The 18,751-nt window shown below is 53.1% G+C and overlaps 1 protein-coding gene across 6 annotated transcripts in view; it reads right to left on the bottom strand.

Annotated features, from left to right (window-relative positions):
- The window catches only part of LOC144951925 (troponin T, slow skeletal muscle-like), a 33,901-nt gene extending 24,945 nt beyond the window's left edge, over nucleotides 1–8,956 (bottom strand). For 2 of the 6 annotated variants that reach the window (XM_078882278.1, XM_078882281.1), the window contains exons 1-3: nucleotides 8,758–8,956; nucleotides 7,671–7,706; nucleotides 886–978 (exon numbers count right to left, since the gene is read on the bottom strand). In XM_078882278.1, the coding sequence (XP_078738404.1) occupies nucleotides 886–978; nucleotides 7,671–7,706; nucleotides 8,758–8,941 (313 nt within the window). In that variant the 5' untranslated portion in view covers nucleotides 8,942–8,956. The remainder of the gene's footprint in view (nucleotides 1–885; nucleotides 979–7,670; nucleotides 7,707–8,757) is intronic. The other 4 variants (XM_078882279.1, XM_078882282.1, XM_078882280.1 and 1 more) reach the window with 4 other exon arrangements.
- Nucleotides 8,957–18,751: the final 9,795 nt, after the last annotated feature.

The raw sequence follows: 18,751 nt of genomic DNA, 5'->3' as shown, positions 1-18,751 counted from the left end.
CCGAGGTCACACTGCAGCCGTTGCAAATGTTTAGCTTTTTGAAAAACTGTTAATCAAAACCATTGTTCGGCGACACAGCCACCGCTGCTACTGCAGCAGCGGCAACGATGGCAGTGGCGCACAAACAAATCAACAAACGACAACAAATAAACAACAACAACAACATCACTCGGCACGTTCGTCAACAACAACAGCAACGCCCTGCGCGCTCCTTATGGGCAAAACGTCGATCGGCGTGGAAACATTTTCAGAAATTGGAATTTCTCATCGCGCGAAACAAGTCCGATTCTCCCCCGTCTCTTGTTTTCCACGCCGTGTGCCCCTCTCATTTCGTCTCTCCGTTGCTACTCAACAAAAACTAAAAACTATTTTAAATCGTTTGCCCGAAAAACGTGCTTCTCTTTTCGATGTAAAGCTTTCGTGACTGCAGGGATTCATCTTCTTGGTTATTTCGGTAAAGTCACGTAGAAGGGAAATAATAAATAATAAAAATAAAACATAATAAAATAATTCTCACGACGTTTCGGCCACAACGCAAGCAGCCGTCCTCAGGTGGAGAACAGGTCTGTCGAGAAGACAGAGTCTGACAGACCTGTTCTCCACCTGAGGACGGCTGCTTGCGTTGTGGCCGAAACGTCGTGAGAATTATTTTATTATGTTTTATTTTTATTATTATTTCCATTCTACGTGACTTTACCGAAAGAACCAAGAAGAAGAAAAAAACCGTGCTTCTCCCTTAACGCGTGTCCTCCCTTAAGGCGCTGCGGCGGTTACGTTCACCCCGTTATTGACGAACGTGCGACGAGTGGCTTTGCTTTGGTTATTTTGCCCGTCTTGAACAGGGCGAGAGGTTTGTGTGGAGAGGGGAGCGGTGGCTCTCTCTACCTTGTTCCACCGCATCAAGCGTTACCGCCGCGTCTCCCTCCGGCTCAATCTCGGCCGAGGCCACAACCCTCTCTGCCTCCGGGCGGGCAGCTTCTTTCGGTTGTGAGGGTCGGGAGGATGAACGAACCGAACGAGAGGAGGGGAGGAAAAAAAAAAACATGAAACGGATTTGACAAAAATTTGCAGACAAATTTGACACAATTTAACACGTAGGCTTTCGCGACCAATATTATTCATAATGCAGGTTTTTGGGTCAGATCGCGTTATTTATAGCTGTGTCGTAACCCTCCACTATTTAAGACCGGAAGCAACAGGAGAGCTTCACCATTCTTGCCCGATGAAGCCGATTGTAATTATCAGCGAAACGTCATACTACTCAAATTTCTAAATGCTGTTGATTCTCTCTTCAGCACACCGGTGGGCTAAAGAAGTCAATTAATTTGTCCTTTGAAAACGTGACACATTTTTTACCGATTGGCCGTGTCGGGTGGTGGAGGGTTACGACACATTTATAAATAACGCGATCTAAACCCAAAAACCTAGATTATGAAATTTTACACAACCAAAGAGAGCGGAGCGGAGTGGGTGGGGGGGGGGATCATGCGCACACGCACACGCACACACGACACGAAGCAACATTTCACACGGAGGCTTTCGCGACACAATATTATCCATAATGTGCACAATACATTGTTATGGACAGAGGCAACATCGACAATCAGACGATGGTCTTGTGTGTGCGTCCGTGCAACGTTTTGACACAACCCATTGGGAGCCGGTTGTGGAAAACCGGGGGGGGAGGGGGGGAGAGACACTTCACACGACAATCCGCCCAGTGGCGGTGGTTGGATCTGTCTTTTTGGATCGTCACAATTCTGGCATTGCGATTCCGTTCGAGCGTCGAACAACAACAATAAAAAAGAAATGCGTCTCGTTTTTAAAACGATTACCATCATTCCTTTTGTATTGTTACTTTTTTTTTAAAAGGTAATCATCATTCCTTTTTTAAATGATAACCATCATTGCTTTTGCATTGTTAGGTTTGAAAAAAAAATGATAACCATCATTCCTTTTGCATTGTTACTTTTTTTTGCCTCTCTCCGAGACCAAACCCGTAACCCCGAGCATCGGCATCAGTTTGAAGGGGGTCTCATTTCGTATTTTGTTTTGGCAAAACCTCGATCCTGCGCGCCGAGCGCAATCGTAAGAAATCGGGTCGCCAAAACAACAAAAACGAAAGACAACAATCCAAGGGTCATATCCGTGCCTCCGCAAGAGCCATTCACGATGATGAGAAGGTGGTGATGATGTTGAGAGGGTGGTGATGATGAGGGTGGTTTATTTTGCCATCTCTTACGAGCTCAACGACCACCTTCAATTCACCCTCCCTCCCCCAGCAACCCGTGCTGTCCCCCACCCCCTTAGGCCCCCTCGTTAAAACCTCCCCCACCCCCTTAAGCCCCCTCGTTAAAACCTCCCCCACCCCCTTAAGCCCCCTCGTTAAAACCTCCCCCACCCCCTTAAGCCCCCTCGTTAAAACCTCCCCCACCCCCTTAGGCCCCCTCGTTAAAACCTCCCCCACCCCCTTAGGCCCCCTCGTTAAAACCTCCCCCACCCCCTTAGGCCCCCTCGTTAAAACCTCCCCCACCCCCTTAGGCCCCCTCGTTAAAACCTCCCCCACCCCCTTAAGCCCCCTCGTTAAAACCTCCCCCCTGCCACCACCACGCCGTTCGACGATGGCGACCGCCATTACTCGCCGTGACCCCCGCGTGACACACACACGTGACCACCCCCGCGTGACGCGCACACACACGTGACCACCAAGCCCCGCCCCCCGCCGCCGCGTGACACCGCCGCTTGATGGAACGCGAAACGATTGAAGGTCGCTCGCCACGTGAGCACGGCGAGGGTTGCGGCCCTCTCCCCTTTGCGAGCGCTTGCTCACAATACCACTGTGGGTGGCAGGGGCTTCTACCCACTGGAGGGGGGGGGTGGGGGGGGCAGGAGGGGAGGTGGGGCCCTCGAGACGCAGTCTGCGAGCTCTGCTCTTCCACTTTGCCGCAGCATGCGTCGTCTGACAATCGACTCCAATTGTGGTTCTCACTGCCGCGCTCACAGATGAGTGTGGCATCGGTGTAGATATGGTGCACAAAGCATTTAAATTGCGACGGATGAGAAACTATACTGATGACCGTTGCTTGTGTTGCAATCGAAACGTCGTATTCTATTACTTAATTTATTTTCTTGGTTCTTTCGGTAAAGTCACGTAGAAGGGAAATAATAAAATAATAAAAATAAAACAATAAAATAATTCTCACGACGTTTCGGAGGCAACGCAAGCTTCCGTCTTCAGGTGGAACCGTCACAGCACGATAGCTGTATCGATAGCTGTATCGTGCTGTGACGGTTCCACCTGAAGACGGAAGCTTGTGTTGCCTCCGAAACGTCGTGAGAATTATTTTATTTTCTTGGTTCTTTCGGTAAAGTCACGTAGAAGGAAAAGAATAAAATAATAAAAATAAAACATAATAAAATAATTCTCACGACGTTTTGGCCACAACGCAAGCAGCCGTCATCAGGTGGAGAACAGGTCTGAATGATTTAGTATGTTTTATTTTTATTATTTTATTATTTCCCTTCTACGTGACTTTACCGAAAGAACCAAGAAGATGAATCCCTGCAGTCACGAGAGCTTTAAATCGAAATTTAATTTGTTTTCTTTATACGTGACTTTACCGAAAGAACCAAAGAGTAATTCCTGCAGTCACGAAAGCTTCAAATCAAGTTTATAACATCGTGTTTCACCTGCCGCTGCCAAGAGGTCACGCCAGCGACCTCTGGATTGCAAGTCCAGTGTGCTGACCACCATGGAGGATAGTGGGTCACATTTAAAATAAACAACATTTCTCGTCGTCCTTCTGGGCTAATGTTTATGAACTATTGTGCGTTCGTAATAATTACGTTGCCCATTAAACAAACGCATACAAAATCAGAATACGTATTTGTACTATGGAATCCGATGAGCTTTAAATCTCTTTTTTTCACGAACGCCCATTACAAACGCTCTGGTCCAGTTGAAGCCGGTTCCAACGGAGCGAGTTTGCCACGTGGCGTTGCGGTTGCGTGCCTCGCACGCGTCCAATAATAAACAAACACATTCTTGACATTCGGTTGGTGGCGGTGAACTGGCAGCGGATGGCAAGGTCACAAACCAGACAGTGCGGCTGGTCAAAGCCTGCCAATGGGCAACCGCAGTGTCTTGCGTCGGCACGTCAACATTAATGCCAAGTTTTATATACAGGGGCTCATCGACTTACGAACATTCCACTTACGAACCTTCAGAGATACGAACAAACATGTCGGTATGTCCAATTGCCCTTCTGGACCAAGATTCATAAGTTCAACTGACTGGCAAAAATTAACCCGTAAAAACAAAGTTTTTCACTATAAATCCTTTATATGCGTGGCGGCTAAAGTCCTCTCGTCCTCTGGCTTGAGATGGCTGCCACCTATGGGTCAGATGATTGCCTGCCACCATTAAGCAATTGGTAATTAAATATAATATTTTTTCCTAAAAAAGTGTAAAGTTACGGAAATTCTTTTTCACGAAAATAAATTGTCATGCACAACGAGTCTGTGTGCAAAATGTCAGCTCGATTGGATCACGGGAAATGGGTTAAAAAACGACCGAAAGATGTGCACGGTCGTAAGCGCGCAAGCAAGCAAGTGAACTTAATATAAAGGATTTAAAAAAAGGTCCCATGATAGGAGGACTTTACCCTGAGATCAGCCGGGACAGGTTGGGCCCTATCCTGCAAGTGTGGGCCAAACAAACCTCCTCTCGACTCCCGACCGTTTAACTTTGTTCAATGACCCTGGTGTGCCAATTAGATAAAGGCAGCAAAACAACGGTAAGTGGAAAACTTGAAAAAAAATGCAAAAGCAAACTTGTTGAACTCAAAATAAACAGGTGACATTCATATGCGCGTGCCGTTTAATTTTAGGACTTCGATTGCCTCACGCTGCGTGCATATTTTTAAAACTTAAGAGTAGCCCCCACCACTCCACCCCCCCACTCCACCCCCCCCACTCCACCCCCCCACTCCACCCCCCCCAACTCCACCCCCCCACCTCCACCCCCCCCACTCCACCCCCCCACTCCACCCCCCCCACTCCACCCTCCCCCCCACTCCACCCCCCCCCCCACTCCACCCCCCCCACTCCACCCCCCCAACTCCACCCCCCCCCAACTCCACCCCCCCCAACTCCACCCCCCCACACTCCACCCCCCCCCAACTCCACCCCCCCACACTCCACCCCCCCCACTCCACCCCCACGCCCCCCCCCCCCAAATTAATCTCATGACCAACTTTGGTTCCCACCCACTTCTCAAAAAGCGGTGATGTCACCCCCCCCCCCCGCATTCCCTTCTAATGCCTCCCCCAGCCCCCAGCCCCCCGCAAAGGCTGCATCATCTCAAAAATAACCTCGTCATCAACGCCTCGCTCACGGCCCACAGAGCTCCCTCCCTCCTCTCTGATCTCTCCCACCTCTCTCTCCTCTCTCTCTCTCCTTTTTTTTATTTTTTTTATGATCAGTGGAAACAATAAGATGCTCGGTGTATTCGGCACTTTGTTTCGTTCATCATTTCGTAATTTTTTTTTTAACTGGGCTCTATGTAACCCCCCCTCTAGCTCACTCTCTCGCTCGCTCGCTCTCTCCTCTCTCTCTCCCCCCATCTCTCTCCCCCCATCTCTCTCCCCCCATCTCTCTCCCCCCATCTCTCTCCCCCCATCTCTCTCCCCCCATCTCTCTCCCCCCATCTCTCTCCCCCCATCTCTCTCCCCCCATCTCTCTCCCCCCATCTCTCTCCCCCCATCTCTCTCCCCCCATCTCTCTCCCCCCATCTCTCTCCCCCCATCTCTCTCCCCCCATCTCTCTCCCCCCATCTCTCTCCCCCCATCTCTCTCCCCCATCTCTCTCCCCCCATCTCTCTCCCCCATCTCTCTCCCCCATCTCTCTCCCCCCATCTCTCTCCCCCCATCTCTCTCCCCCATCTCTCTCCCCCATCTCTCTCCCCCATCTCTGAACTCTCCCCCCTCTCTCTCCTCTCTCTCCTCTCTCTCTCCCGCTGCCTCCTCTTCCTCCTGGATCCTCCCGGTGGGAGGGGTGGGGGAAGGAGGGAAGAGGACCTTTGCCAAGGTTGCAATTCAGAATATCCACCGAGCGCCACTTTGCCTGCCGCCGTGGCCACTTTTGCCACTGGCGTCACCGCCACGCCAAGAACGCCGCCGTGTAAATTTAGCGAGGTGACCCCGACGGCTGGCGGCTTGTCGAAGCAATTAGAGCCCTCGCTCCTGGGACGTGTAACGTGACGTTGGGGTTTTTGCGTGCGCGTCCACGCCACGTCGTTACGTTTCTCCGCCCTGACATCATAATCCGTCGGGGTGGGGGACTCATTAGTGTCTGTCCGCTTTTAAATTTCGATTTAAAGCTTTCGTGACTGCAGGGATTCATCTTCTTGGTTCTTTCGGTAAAGTCACGTAGAAGGGAAGTAATAAAATAATAATAAATAAAAGATAATAAAATAATTCTCACGACGTTTCGGCCACAACACAAGCAGCCGTCCTCAGGTGAAGACCAGGTCTGTCGGGGAGACAGCGTCTGAATGAAACACCACCAGGCTTGGAGCGTATATTTAAGCTGGGTTGGAGGGGGAAGAGCGCCTTGACAAAAGAATTTGCATATCAAGAGGAATTTAGCATTCCTCTTGATATGCAAATTCAGATGCTGTCTCCCCGATAGACCTGGTCTTCACCTGAGGACGGCTGCTTGCGTTGTGGCCGAAACGTCGTGAGAATGATTTTATTATGTTTTATTTTTATTATTTTATTATTTCCCTTCTACGTGACTTTACCGAAAGAACCAAGAAGACATCGGTCCGCTGTCCGACGGCAACGGAAACCAAGCTAGACTATTTTTTCTTTCTAAGCACGTAAGTAGTCGTAGGCTTTTTCTGCGAACAATATTTTCCACGCTAGAGGGGGGGTTTTCTCTGGGTTGGATCGCGTAAAAGTGAACGTTGTGTCGTTAAACCCACCGCCAACACCCCGACACGGCCAAATTAGTGAGGTTTGCCACGTAACAGGGAACGTGGCAATTCGTTAATGGTTCCAGCGCACAAATCTGGCTGTCGCCTTACGAGGCTGGTTGTAATTACCGGCGAAACGTCGAATTGTAAATGTTGTGAGTTCACTCTCCAACACACCGGTGGTGCTGAACTTGCAACAAATTGGCCACGTTCTGTGTACGTGACAAACCTTACTAGTTGGCTGTGTCGGGTGGTGGCGGGTTTACCGACACGTTTATATATTTACGCGATCGAACCCAAAAAAACAACTCTAGTATGGACAAACGATTTGTAACTTTTACCAGCTAAGGCCCACTGAGCTTTGCTGTAGATCTCTTTTTCAGGAGCGACCTGGCGTTCGCAAATAATAGCTCAACAAAGTGGCTTACCGTCACGTGGGAATACTCTAAACGCGTGATGTCGATTTCTAAATGTGGGAGGGGAAAAACGGAGGACCCGGACAAAAATTTACGCGACCGACTGGGAGAGAGAGAAAGAGAGAGACACGCAGACTCCAAATATACAGCAGCAGGCATCGTCAGGGTCGGGATCGAACCCACGACCTCCTGCTTGCAAGGCGAGGTGGTTAACATCTCCTAGCCACGGCGACACCCCCCGATGATCTCGGCGGCCCCTTGCCACCGGGAGGATTTACCTTCCTCTGCGTCGTCCGCTGGTGCCTCCTCCACGGCTGCACATCGACACCGAGTCACGCGACAAGGAGCCGGAGGAGAGGGTAGCGGCAGGCAGGTGGGCAGCATACGCACAAAGCAAGGCGGCATTCACCATGGGAGAAGCAGAAGCATCACACCAAGCAAGGCGACATTCACCATGGGAGAACGGTAGCATCACACCAGGCAAGGCGGCATTCACCATGGGAGAACGGTAGCATCACACCAAGCAAGGCGACATTCACCACGGGAGAACGGTAGCATCACACCAAGCAAGGCGGCATTCACCACGGGAGAACCGGTAGCATCACACCAGCCAAGGCGACATTCACCAGGGGAGAACCGGTAGCATCATACCAGCCAAGGCGACATTCACCACGGGAGAACCGGTAGCATCACACCAGCCAAGGCGACATTCACCAGGGGAGAACCGGTAGCATCACACCAGCCAAGGCGACATTCACCACGGGAGAACCGGTAGCAGCATACCAGCCAAGGCAGCATCACACGGCGCGGAGCGGCGTTTCACCATTGGGCACGGCGACGCTTACGAAGGGGCGAAGCGGAAATTTACGCGCGGCGCGCGCTAGGATTTGCCACGGAACCGCCGAGGTTTGCCGCGTTTTGGCGACGCTAAGATCTGCGGCGGGTCGCATTGGCCGTTGTCAAATCGTGATTGCCACGGGAGGGGGGGGCGGGGGGCAGCACATGGGGGTAGCAGCAGCAACAGCGAGCGAGCGATTGACCCGGCGACCCGGGTTCGATTTCCGCTCACGGTCGACACCAGTGACGGTTATCTGAACCCGTCCCGGGCCTCCCCTAGGTCGACTCGGCCTCAAATGAGTACCTAAACTAAAACTATACACGACACTATACACTACTGCGGCCCTTTAGACCCATACGGCGTTAAACCGTAATGGGCTGACAGGCAAACGTAAACGTCCCTGGCTCAGACCCCGCGACACTGACCCCACGTCAGACCCCACGACATTGACCCGACGTCAGACCCGGCACACACACACACAACGACACACGCACGTACGCGCGTACACACACACAGGCGTTCCTCACCTTCCTCGCCTTCCTCGTCACCTCCCTCGCCTTCCTCTCCTGCATCCTCGGCTTCTTCCGCAGCTTCGGGAACCTCCTCGGTCTCCTCTTTAGCGTGGACAACACGAGACGGACACACACGAGACGTGCGCGGCACAGACACGGAGCACACACGGGACACACGTGGGACACACGTGGGACACATGAAACACACACATGGGACACACGGGACACACACGTGGGACACATGGGACACACGGGACACACACGTGGGACACACACGCGGAGCACACACGCGGAGCACACACGGGACACACAAAACACACACGTGGGACACACGAAACACACACGTGGGACACACGAAACACACACGTGGGACACACGAAACACACACGTGGGACACATGAAACACACACGTGGGACACACGAAACACACACGTGGGACACACGAAACACACACGTGGGACACACGAAACACACACGTGGGACACATGAAACACACACGTGGGACACACGAAACACACACGTGACAGGGGCACCATTCGACAGAGCCTGCACTGGAGTAGAACTTCTCAGCTTTAGGTCGTGGGTGAGGCCCCCTTCGCCCCCCCACGCCTCCCCCTCCCACCCCCCACGCCCCCCCCCCTCCGCCCCCCAAACGGTTGTTGAGGGCAGTGCTTGCGGTGGGGGGCGGGCGGGCGACGCGGGCAGTGGTAACGCGAGAGGCACTTTACAAGCTACAGGACGGCGGTGCTGACAGCGTGGAACGCGGCGATGAGCGGTGATGGATCCAAGACACGGGGGTGGGGGGGTGGGGTGGGGGGCATACGGGTGATCTTACCCCCTCCCCCCTCCCCCCGCTGTGTCCGCCCCCCCCCCACCAACACCACCACCACCGCCCCACGAGGCCATGGACGCGAATATTTGATTTAGCAGAGAAGATGCAACGTGGGGACCTCGTTTCGATTGTCGATGTTCAGGGCCCCCCTCTTTCAGAAATATTGAAATGTCAGGAAGGACCACGGCACCCCCCCCCCATCACCGGCCACCCACCCTCCCCCCTCCATCTGCCTCTGGTTACACCAGCCCACAGGGGATTATTGTTTCCGTCGTGCAGGGAGGGGCTGGGTGGAAAGGGAGGGGCTGGGTGGGGAGGGAGGGGCTGGGTGGGGAGCGTGGGGAGGGGCTGGGTGGGGAGGGAGGGGCTGGGTGGGGAGGGTGGGGCTGGGAGGGGTGGGGCTGGTCACCCCGTGGTGCCCTTATAAAACTCAACGTTTAACCTACTCACGCCGGCTTGTGCCCGCCCTCACAGTCGGGCATATTTGCGGAATACACCACGCCGCCATTGACCCTGGCCATTGACCGAGCAACCCAACGTTCCTACCAGCTCCCTCCGCAGGAATGTGTTTAAATACGATGTTTTTGTGCTTTTGATGCCTGAAATGTACTCTTTCTGTGAACGATTCCATTGTTTTTGTGTGTGTGCGTGCTTTTATCTTAATGTTTTTTTCTACCAATGTTATTTCTCCCCCTCCCCACCCCCCCCCCCATTCGGAAGTAGATACACAGAGCTACGTCCGAGAACCCGAACTTCACGTGACTCTCTGGGGTGGGGGGGGACAGAGATTTCACCGCCGTCCTGCCACACGTTGCTGTGTGTGAGACGACTCAACATGATGTTCCAATTATTCAAGAGCAGGAAAATTAGCCAAATTAATGAACGGCGATGTTTGCTGCTGCTGTTGTTGTGCAGGCGTCGGTGGTTGTGTATACGGCAAACAGCGTGGCCTACTTACCCTCCTCCTGCCTGCAAAAGACACGTAAGGGGTCGGGTAGAAGAAGGCATATCATCATCATGTCATTTACGCCTCCGAGTAGCACGGTTGGCTACGTACGGTGCGAAAGAGGTTCAACGCACATCAGAATCATCATGTTTATTGAGGCTGCAGGAGGAATCCGATGAGCTACGAAGCTCTTTTTTCACCGGATGTCCAGTCGAGGACACGGGGGTCAGAGGGTTACAACGAGAAACGATGACAAAAAAAAACGCCGATAAGCGCGCAAAGTATCAGAAAGGTAAATAAATCACCTAAAAATATATATACACAAATGAAACTAAACAATGTTTGACCTTGATCATTTGTTTTTTACCCTTCTAACTGGCAACAAAACTGACACCTTTTTTTACAAGGAGTCATGTTTGCATAGACCACAATACCTGCAGTCATAATGCAAACAAAAACCATAACTCTGATAATGTATGCACTGTCCTTGAAGTTGATTAGTCCACACCCGAGACAGCTTTTCTTAGAGCCTAGTCTCACATGGGTTGGACCAGATGACGCCAAAAGGCGCACAACTCAAAGACAACGCACCATCAGAGTATGAGAGCTCGGGGTAAGCATTTACACCATTGGAACCTCATGTTTGACCTTACCATGACATTGAAACTCTGGATTGCAATTCCAGTGTACTACTGTGTTGTATTGTAAAGACTGTACTGATATTATCCTCCTGCTAGCCGGGCGTTCGACACCTCACGTGGCCTTTAACGTGCACCTAGCCTGGCACAGGCGCCGTGCTGGTGACGTCTGTGTTGCTATTGAGTCACGTGACGGCAAACTCACTCGTCCGTGGGATTCTCGTTGTCAGACATCTTCGACGGAGTTCTGTTCAAATCTGCGTGCGCGCACAAACAGGGGCAGAGAACGAACGCGTGTGGAGTTGAACGTTTAAGACGGTAACAAGGTGGAGACGGGGAGGTATTCCCCAGCCACCCACCCACCCCACCGCACCTATGACCTAATTGGTGCTCGTTAAGTCGAGCCGTCGTAAATCGAACCCTCGTTGCCCATAGGGCGCAACCTTAAACGTTGGGGTTCCGTTCCTTGGAAAGCCATTGCGTACCATGCACGTGGCAAAATTGACCACGGAAATAACCCTAACAAACTACCCCACACAGAGACCCGTAGACTCGCACAGAGACCTATAGACTCGTACAGAGACCCATAGACTCACACAGAGACCCATAGACTCGCACAGAGACCCGTAGACTCACACAGAGACCCATAGACTCGCACAGAGACCCGTAGACTCACACAGAGACCCATAGACTCGCACAGAGACCCGTAGACTCGCACAGAGACCCGTAGACTCGCACAGAGACCCACAGACTCACACAGAGACCCACAGACTCACACAGAGACCCACAGACTCACACAGAGACCCACAGACTCACACAGAGACCCACAGACTCGCACAGAGACCCGTAGACTCGCACAGAGACCCGTAGACTCACACAGAGACCCGTAGACTCACACAGAGACCCACAGACTCACACAGAGACCCACAGACTCACACAGAAACCCGTAGACTCACACAGAGACCCACAGACTCACACAGAGACCCACAGACTCACACAGAGACCCATAGTGTGTTGTTCTCCCACCCCGCACCTCCAATTAGCACGGTTGGCTACGTACGGCGCGAAAGAAGTTCAACGCACGTTACGTGTACAAACGAGGCCTAATTGTCCAAGGCGGTGGTGGGGTGAGTGGTCGACCACAGTCACTGATAAGGCGTGGTCAGTGCGAGTGAGTGAGGGCCGCCACGCATTTGAAATCACCGTTGGGTTTGACAACAGCACAATGGCGATGATGATGGGGTGGGGTGTGGGGTGACGGACAAACACGTGGACGGGATGCCGATGGGATGGCGTGCGGCCGTTGATGTCACGACGTTTCGGAGGAGGCCACGGGTGCAGAGGGCACGAGGTACGTCGCATCTGTCGTGACCGGTGACCGAGGGTCTGTTTGCAAATCGAGGCGCGGTAAGGGGCCGTCCATAAATGACGTCACGCGGTTTTGGAGGATTTTTGACCCCTCCCCCTCGTGACACGGCGTCACAAAAAGTCAGACCCCCCCCTCAAATATGACGCCACAAAGCTCTGCCCCCCCCCCCAAGAAAAACATGCTTCAAATCGCTTTAAACTATTGTCATTGTAATGCGTATTTAATGTGGCGCTGCACTCTGATGTTATAGGAGAAAACATTTATTAAAAAGTCTATTTAATTAAGTAGAACGTGTCGTCTATATTTATTTCAAGTTGCGCATTTTGATGTGACGTCACATTTCTCAACCTCCCCCCCACACACATCGTCACAAATGTCTGACCCCCACCCCTCCCCCCTAGGTGCGTGACGTCATTTATGGACGGCCCCTGACGTCGCATAGGGGATCTAACGTTCCGCTGCTCGTGCACCTGCATCCGCCCTCAAATAGAGCAAGGTGACATTGGTGAATTGATTCACCGTACGAATTCCGATTTTGCCAAGCTTGGCCCAAGGCAGCAAAAGCCACAACAACAACAACAGAACTTGTCCCAGACCACAGCAAATCTCGCGGCGTGTGGAGCCTCGTGGCTTTGACGACGACGACGAGAACCACGAGACGAGGTGGAGCACCCATCAGCTGGGACGAGCGTCCGTCACGGGTGGGGCAAATGTCAAGGGTCACGCGGCCACCGTGGCACGGCCGTGGCCAAGAGGGCCCAACGATTTGGCCCGCACGGAGATAGACCCCGAGAGTGGTAGGAGTGGTAGGTGCCCCCTTCATAGAGGGAGGATGGAGGGGGAGGGAGGGGAGGGGGAGGGAGGGGGGGAGGGAGGATGGAGGGAGGGGGAATGGATGGAGGAGGGAGGGGGGGATGGAGGAGGGAGGGGGGGGTGGAGGAAAGGGATGGAGGAGGGGGGGGTGGAGGGAGGGAGGGGGGGGATGGAGGGAGGATGGAGGGAGTGGGAGGGAGGATGGAGGGAGGGGGTGATGGAGGAGGGGATGGAGGGAGGGGGGGATGGAGGGAGGGGGGAATGGAGGGAGGGGGGGGATGGAGGGAGGGGGGGATGGAGGGAGGAGGGGGATGGAGGGGGGGAGGAGGGAGGGGGGGAGGAGGGAGGGAGGGGATGGAGGGAGGGGGGAAATCTATCGTTTAAAAATGTACAATGTTAGTAACTACACGGGTGTGCGTTTTGTTTAAACAAAGCCCCACCCCTCCCATTTTTGGATGCACGACGGACGGACACAATAATCCCCTGTGGGCTGGTGTAACCAGGAGGTTCCTACCAGTAATAGATTAATAACCCCTCACCCACCCACCTCATCACCACCTCCTCTGGTACAGCCAGATTACTCACCTTACCGGAATGTCCCGTTCCCGTGAGCTAACGCGGAAAACACGAGGATCTTGCAATCCCACGTGTTTGCTCATCACGCAGAGGATGCACACAAAGGCAAAGATCCCCCGTATAGCCTTCACCAGCAGCAGCAGCAGCACCACCATTCAAGGAACTGTGGTGAAAATCCTTCAAGAGTTTACTTAAGGGCAACTAATCTGCAGGTTTTCATCTTCGTTGGTTCTTTCGGTAGTCAGGGAAGCTTTCAGTCAAGATTTAATCTGCAGGTTGTATGTTTTAAACGGAGTTCAGCTGGGCAATTTGGCGTCAGGACCGTTTAATCTTAACACGAAACAATGACAAAGATCCCCCGTGTAGCCTTCACAGACTGTTGGGGCGAGTGCTGTTAGTGAGCACCTATGAAGGCCGGAACGGCACACGAGGGGGGGTGGGGGTTGGGTGGTCAGCACCACGCCCGGCCGCCTTTGTCTCCCCAGTGGCGATGTTTACGCACCGCGGCGTGAACTCATTTGAGGCCGAGTCGACCTAGGGGAGGCCCAGGACCGGTTCAGAAAAATCGTCACCGGTGATGGCCGTGAGCGGGATTTTAATTCTGGGCCGCCGGATTCGTAGCGTAGCTCGCTAACCACTGCGCCACCGCTCCTCACAACAGAGGCTCGTTGTTGTTTTCGCATCCCTAGAGGGTGGGTGAGTGGGTGAGCGGGTGAGTTAGAGTGACTTAGTCAATGCATGTTTGGGTGAGTGAATGCTTGGCTGAGTTTGTGAGTTACTGAGTGACTTGGGAAATGAATTATTGGGTGGGTGGGTGAGTGAGTGAGTGGGTGAGTGAGTGAGTGAGTGGGTGAGTGAGTGAGTGAGTGGGTGAGTGAGTGGTTGGCTGAGTGGGTGAGTTACTGAGTTACTTATTAGACGAGTGAGCGAGTGGGTGAGTGGTTGGCTGAGTTGGGCGATTTACTGAGTGACTTATTCAATGAATATTTGGGTGAGTGAGTGGTTGGCTGAGTTTGTTAGTTACTGAGTGACTTGGTAAATGAATGAGCGAGTGGGTGAGTGGTTGGGTGAGTTACCGAGTGTCTTGTTAGATGAATGGGTGAGTGGTTGGCTGAGTTGCTGAGTGTTTTGTTAGATGAATGGGTGAGTGGTTGGCTGAGTTACTGAGTGTCTTGTTAGATGAATGGGCGAGTGGTTGGGCGAGTTACTGAGTGTCTTGTTAGATGAATGGGCGAGTGGATGAGTGGTTGGCTGAGTGGGTGAGTGTCTTGTTAGATGAATGGGCGAGTGGGTGAGTGGTTGGCTGAGTGGGTAAGTTACCGAGTGACTTGGTAAATGAGTGAGCGAGTGGGTGAGTGGTTGGCTGAGTTACTGAGTGTCTTGTTAGATGAATGGGCGAGTGGGTGAGTGGTTGGCTGAGTTACTGGGTGACTTTGTCTGCACCACGTCTTATTGTCGTCACACGGCTTGCAGCAGCAGCAGCAGCCACAACAACAACAACAGCAGCAGCAAAACTTCAACCGTAAAGCTCGACGCAGCGACAAGGGAGACCGGGTATGGGTGCGAAATTAATTTCCGTCACCACACCGACGCAGCAGATGCCCCACAAACTCCTGGACTCCCCGGAACCCCCAACTCTCTGTCTCTCTATCTCTCTCTCTCCCCACCTTGCCTCGCACTTGACGACGATTCCTGGGCGAGTTGCGAGCCACGTGTCGCGTCCTGTCGGCGTGGTCACAGCTCGTTCCGGCCACGACACCCTCCGAGGGCAACAAAAGCGAACCCCTCGCCCCTGACGACTCCCTCCCGCGCGCCCCGCAAGCTCGGCCCTTAAATACGGGAGTGGGGCAGGGATGGAGGAGGAGGAGGGGAATTTGGGGGTGGGGGGGGGGACATGGGAGGGTCGGGAGAAAGGGGCTGCTCCTCTCGATCCTGTGGCTTAGTGGGGGGCAAGTGGGGGGCTCGCCAACCGGCTCTTCCGTGCGCTGGCTCTTCTTGAGCTGGGGGGTGCGAGACGTGGGAAGATTTTTTTTTATTCATTTAGAAGGTAAATCGTGGAAACCGCTAATTAAGCAGCAACTTAACTTCGTTTCATCAAACCCGCCGCGTGGCTATTAACATCGTTGCATTGCGCTGGTAGGAACCTCCTGGTTACACCAGCCCGCAGGGGATTATTGTGTCCGTCGTGCAGGGAGGGGCTGGGTGGGGAGGGAGGGGCTGGGTGGGGAGGGGAGCGTGGGGAGGGGATGGGTGGGGAAGGTGGGGCTGGGTGGGGAGGGGATGGGTGGGGAAGGTGGGGCTGGGTGGGGAGGGGATGGGTGTGAAAGGGGCTGGGTGGGGAGGGTGTGGAGGGGCTGGGTGGAGAGGGGCTGGGAGGGGAGGGTGTGGAGAGGCTGGGTGGGGAGGGGCTGGGTGGGGAGGGTGGGGAGGGGCTGGGTGGGGAGGGGCTGGGAGGGGAGGTGTGGAGGGGCTGGGTGGGGAGGGTGGGGAGGGGCTGGGTGGGGAGGGTGGGGCTGGGTGGGGTGTGGGAGGGGTGGGGCTGGGTGGGGAGGGTGGGGAGGGGCTGGGTGGGGAGGGTGGGGCTGGGTGGGGTTGTGGGAGGGGTGGGGCTTGGTGGGGGGGTGGGAGGGGTGGGGCTGGGTGGGGGGTGGGAGGGGTGGGGTGCTGGGTGCGGAGGGGCTGGTCACCCCGTGGTGCCCTTATAAAACTCAACGTTTAACCTACTCACGCCGGCTTGTGCCCGCCCTCACAGTCGGCCATATTTGCGGAATACACCACGCCGCCGTTGACCCTGCAGGCCATTGACCGAGCAACCCAACGTTCCTACCAGCTCCCTCCGCAGGAATGTGTTTTTAACGATGCAATGATGAAGGCTACGATGACCGCCGATTTAAAGGGACTGCTGCTTCGTGAGTGTTATTAAGTAAGGACCCACAGTGCCATTGGCGGCTCTTGAAATTCGAAAATGTTAAATGTCTCTCCGTGTCATTTTTAAATCCTTTATATTAAGTTCACTTGCTTGCTTGCGCGCTTACGACCGTGCAAATATTTCGGTTGTTTTATAGCCCACTTCCCGTGATCCAATCGAGTTGACATTTTGCACACATACTCGTTGTGCGTGACAATTTATTTTCGTGAAAAAAAATTCCAAAATGTTACACTTTTTAGGAAAAATAAATAATATTTAATTACCAATTGCTTAATGGTGGCAGGCAATCATCTGACCCATAGGTGGCAGCCATCTCAAGCAGAGGACGAGAGGACTTTAGCCGCCACGCATATAAAGGATTTATAGTGAAAAACTTGTTTTACGGGTTAATTTTTATTGCTCACTTCTGGTGTGTGCGGGGGGAGGGGGTGAGGATGCGTGCACGTGGTCCGACATCCGATGGGCTCACGTGGATTACATTTGGTTGTTGGAGGAGGAGGAAGAGGTTGTATTTGAACCGGTCCTGGGCCTCCAAGACCTTCGACTCAGCCTTAAATGAGCAACCCCAGGTGTGATGTGTAGTATACATCACCCCTAGGGAGACAAAGGCGGCCGGGCGTGGTGCTGGGTCGGCCACTCCAACCGCGTCGTGTGCCGTGCCGACCTCCATAGGTGCTGCTACTCGCTAACAGCACTTGCCCCAACATGCTAAGGCTATACGGGGAAGCTTTGTGTTGTATGCACTTATTTGTGACACATAACACAGTGATGAGTCGTAACAAATTATTTGATGATGATGATGCTGCTGCTAAATTGGAAACAGTGCACAAGCACAATTAATAAATCTTCGATCACCGTCCGATGCGCGCACGTGGCGATGACCACGAAACGATCACACAGAGACCCATAGACTCACACAGAGACCCACAGACTCACACAGAGACCCAAAGACTCACACAGGAGATCATATACTCACACAGAGACCCACAGACTCACACAGAGAGCCATAGACTCACACAGAGACTCACAGACTCACACAAAGACGCACAGACTAACACAGAGACCATAGACTCACACAGAGACCCACAGGCTCACACAGAGACCCATAGACTCACACAGAGACCCATCGTTTGTCATTCCGCCGCAACCTCCGATTAGCTACGGGTGACTACGTACGGTGCGAAAGAAGTTCCACGCACACGCGTAGATCCGATGACGCTCTTTGCTTGGCTGCTATTCGACCTCGAGGACTCCTTGTAAAACGTCGCGCTCCCTCTTTCTCTCTCTCTTTCTTTTACGATCAGAGGAAACAAGAAGATGCTCGGTGTAGTCGGCACTTTGCTTCGTTCATCATTTCGTTTTTTTTAATGTTTTGCTTTATGTGCCCCCCCCTCTCTCTACCCCCCCCCCTCTCTCTCTCTCTTACCCCCTCTCAGCTCTCTCTCGCTCACTCTATCGCTCTCCGCAAGGTAGCCCTGACAAGCCTCATGTGTGGCAAGTAAAGCCATTTTATTTTTAATTGGCCGATAATAACGATTTTCATTTTAGTTAGCGTCATTCATGAAATTACATCTCGTCCCAAAACAAAAGTATGCGATGCTCGATTGATGCCTCGCTAAGGTCAAAGGGTGGCTCCCTGCTGGTCAACCATGTTACGTATGCATGGGGTCACGGTGGCGATGAGATGTTAACTACCTCGCCTGGTATGCAGGGGGTCGTGGGTTCGATCCCGATCCTATGTTTGTAGGATCTTTTCGTGGCCGCGTGGAATTTTCACCGGGTCCTCCAGTTTCCCCTCCCCCCCGTTTAGAATCAACATCACGTCTTTATAATATTGTGCTGTTGCTGCTGCTGCTTTCAATTTCCACGTGGTGATGATGATGGTGATGATGATGGTGATGATGAT

This window comes from Lampetra fluviatilis, chromosome 64, assembly GCF_964198595.1.
Source record: "Lampetra fluviatilis chromosome 64, kcLamFluv1.1, whole genome shotgun sequence".
NCBI lineage: Eukaryota > Metazoa > Chordata > Hyperoartia > Petromyzontiformes > Petromyzontidae > Lampetra > Lampetra fluviatilis.
Note: the sequence above shows the minus strand (reverse complement) of the source record. Positions and strands in the feature narration are given on the sequence as shown.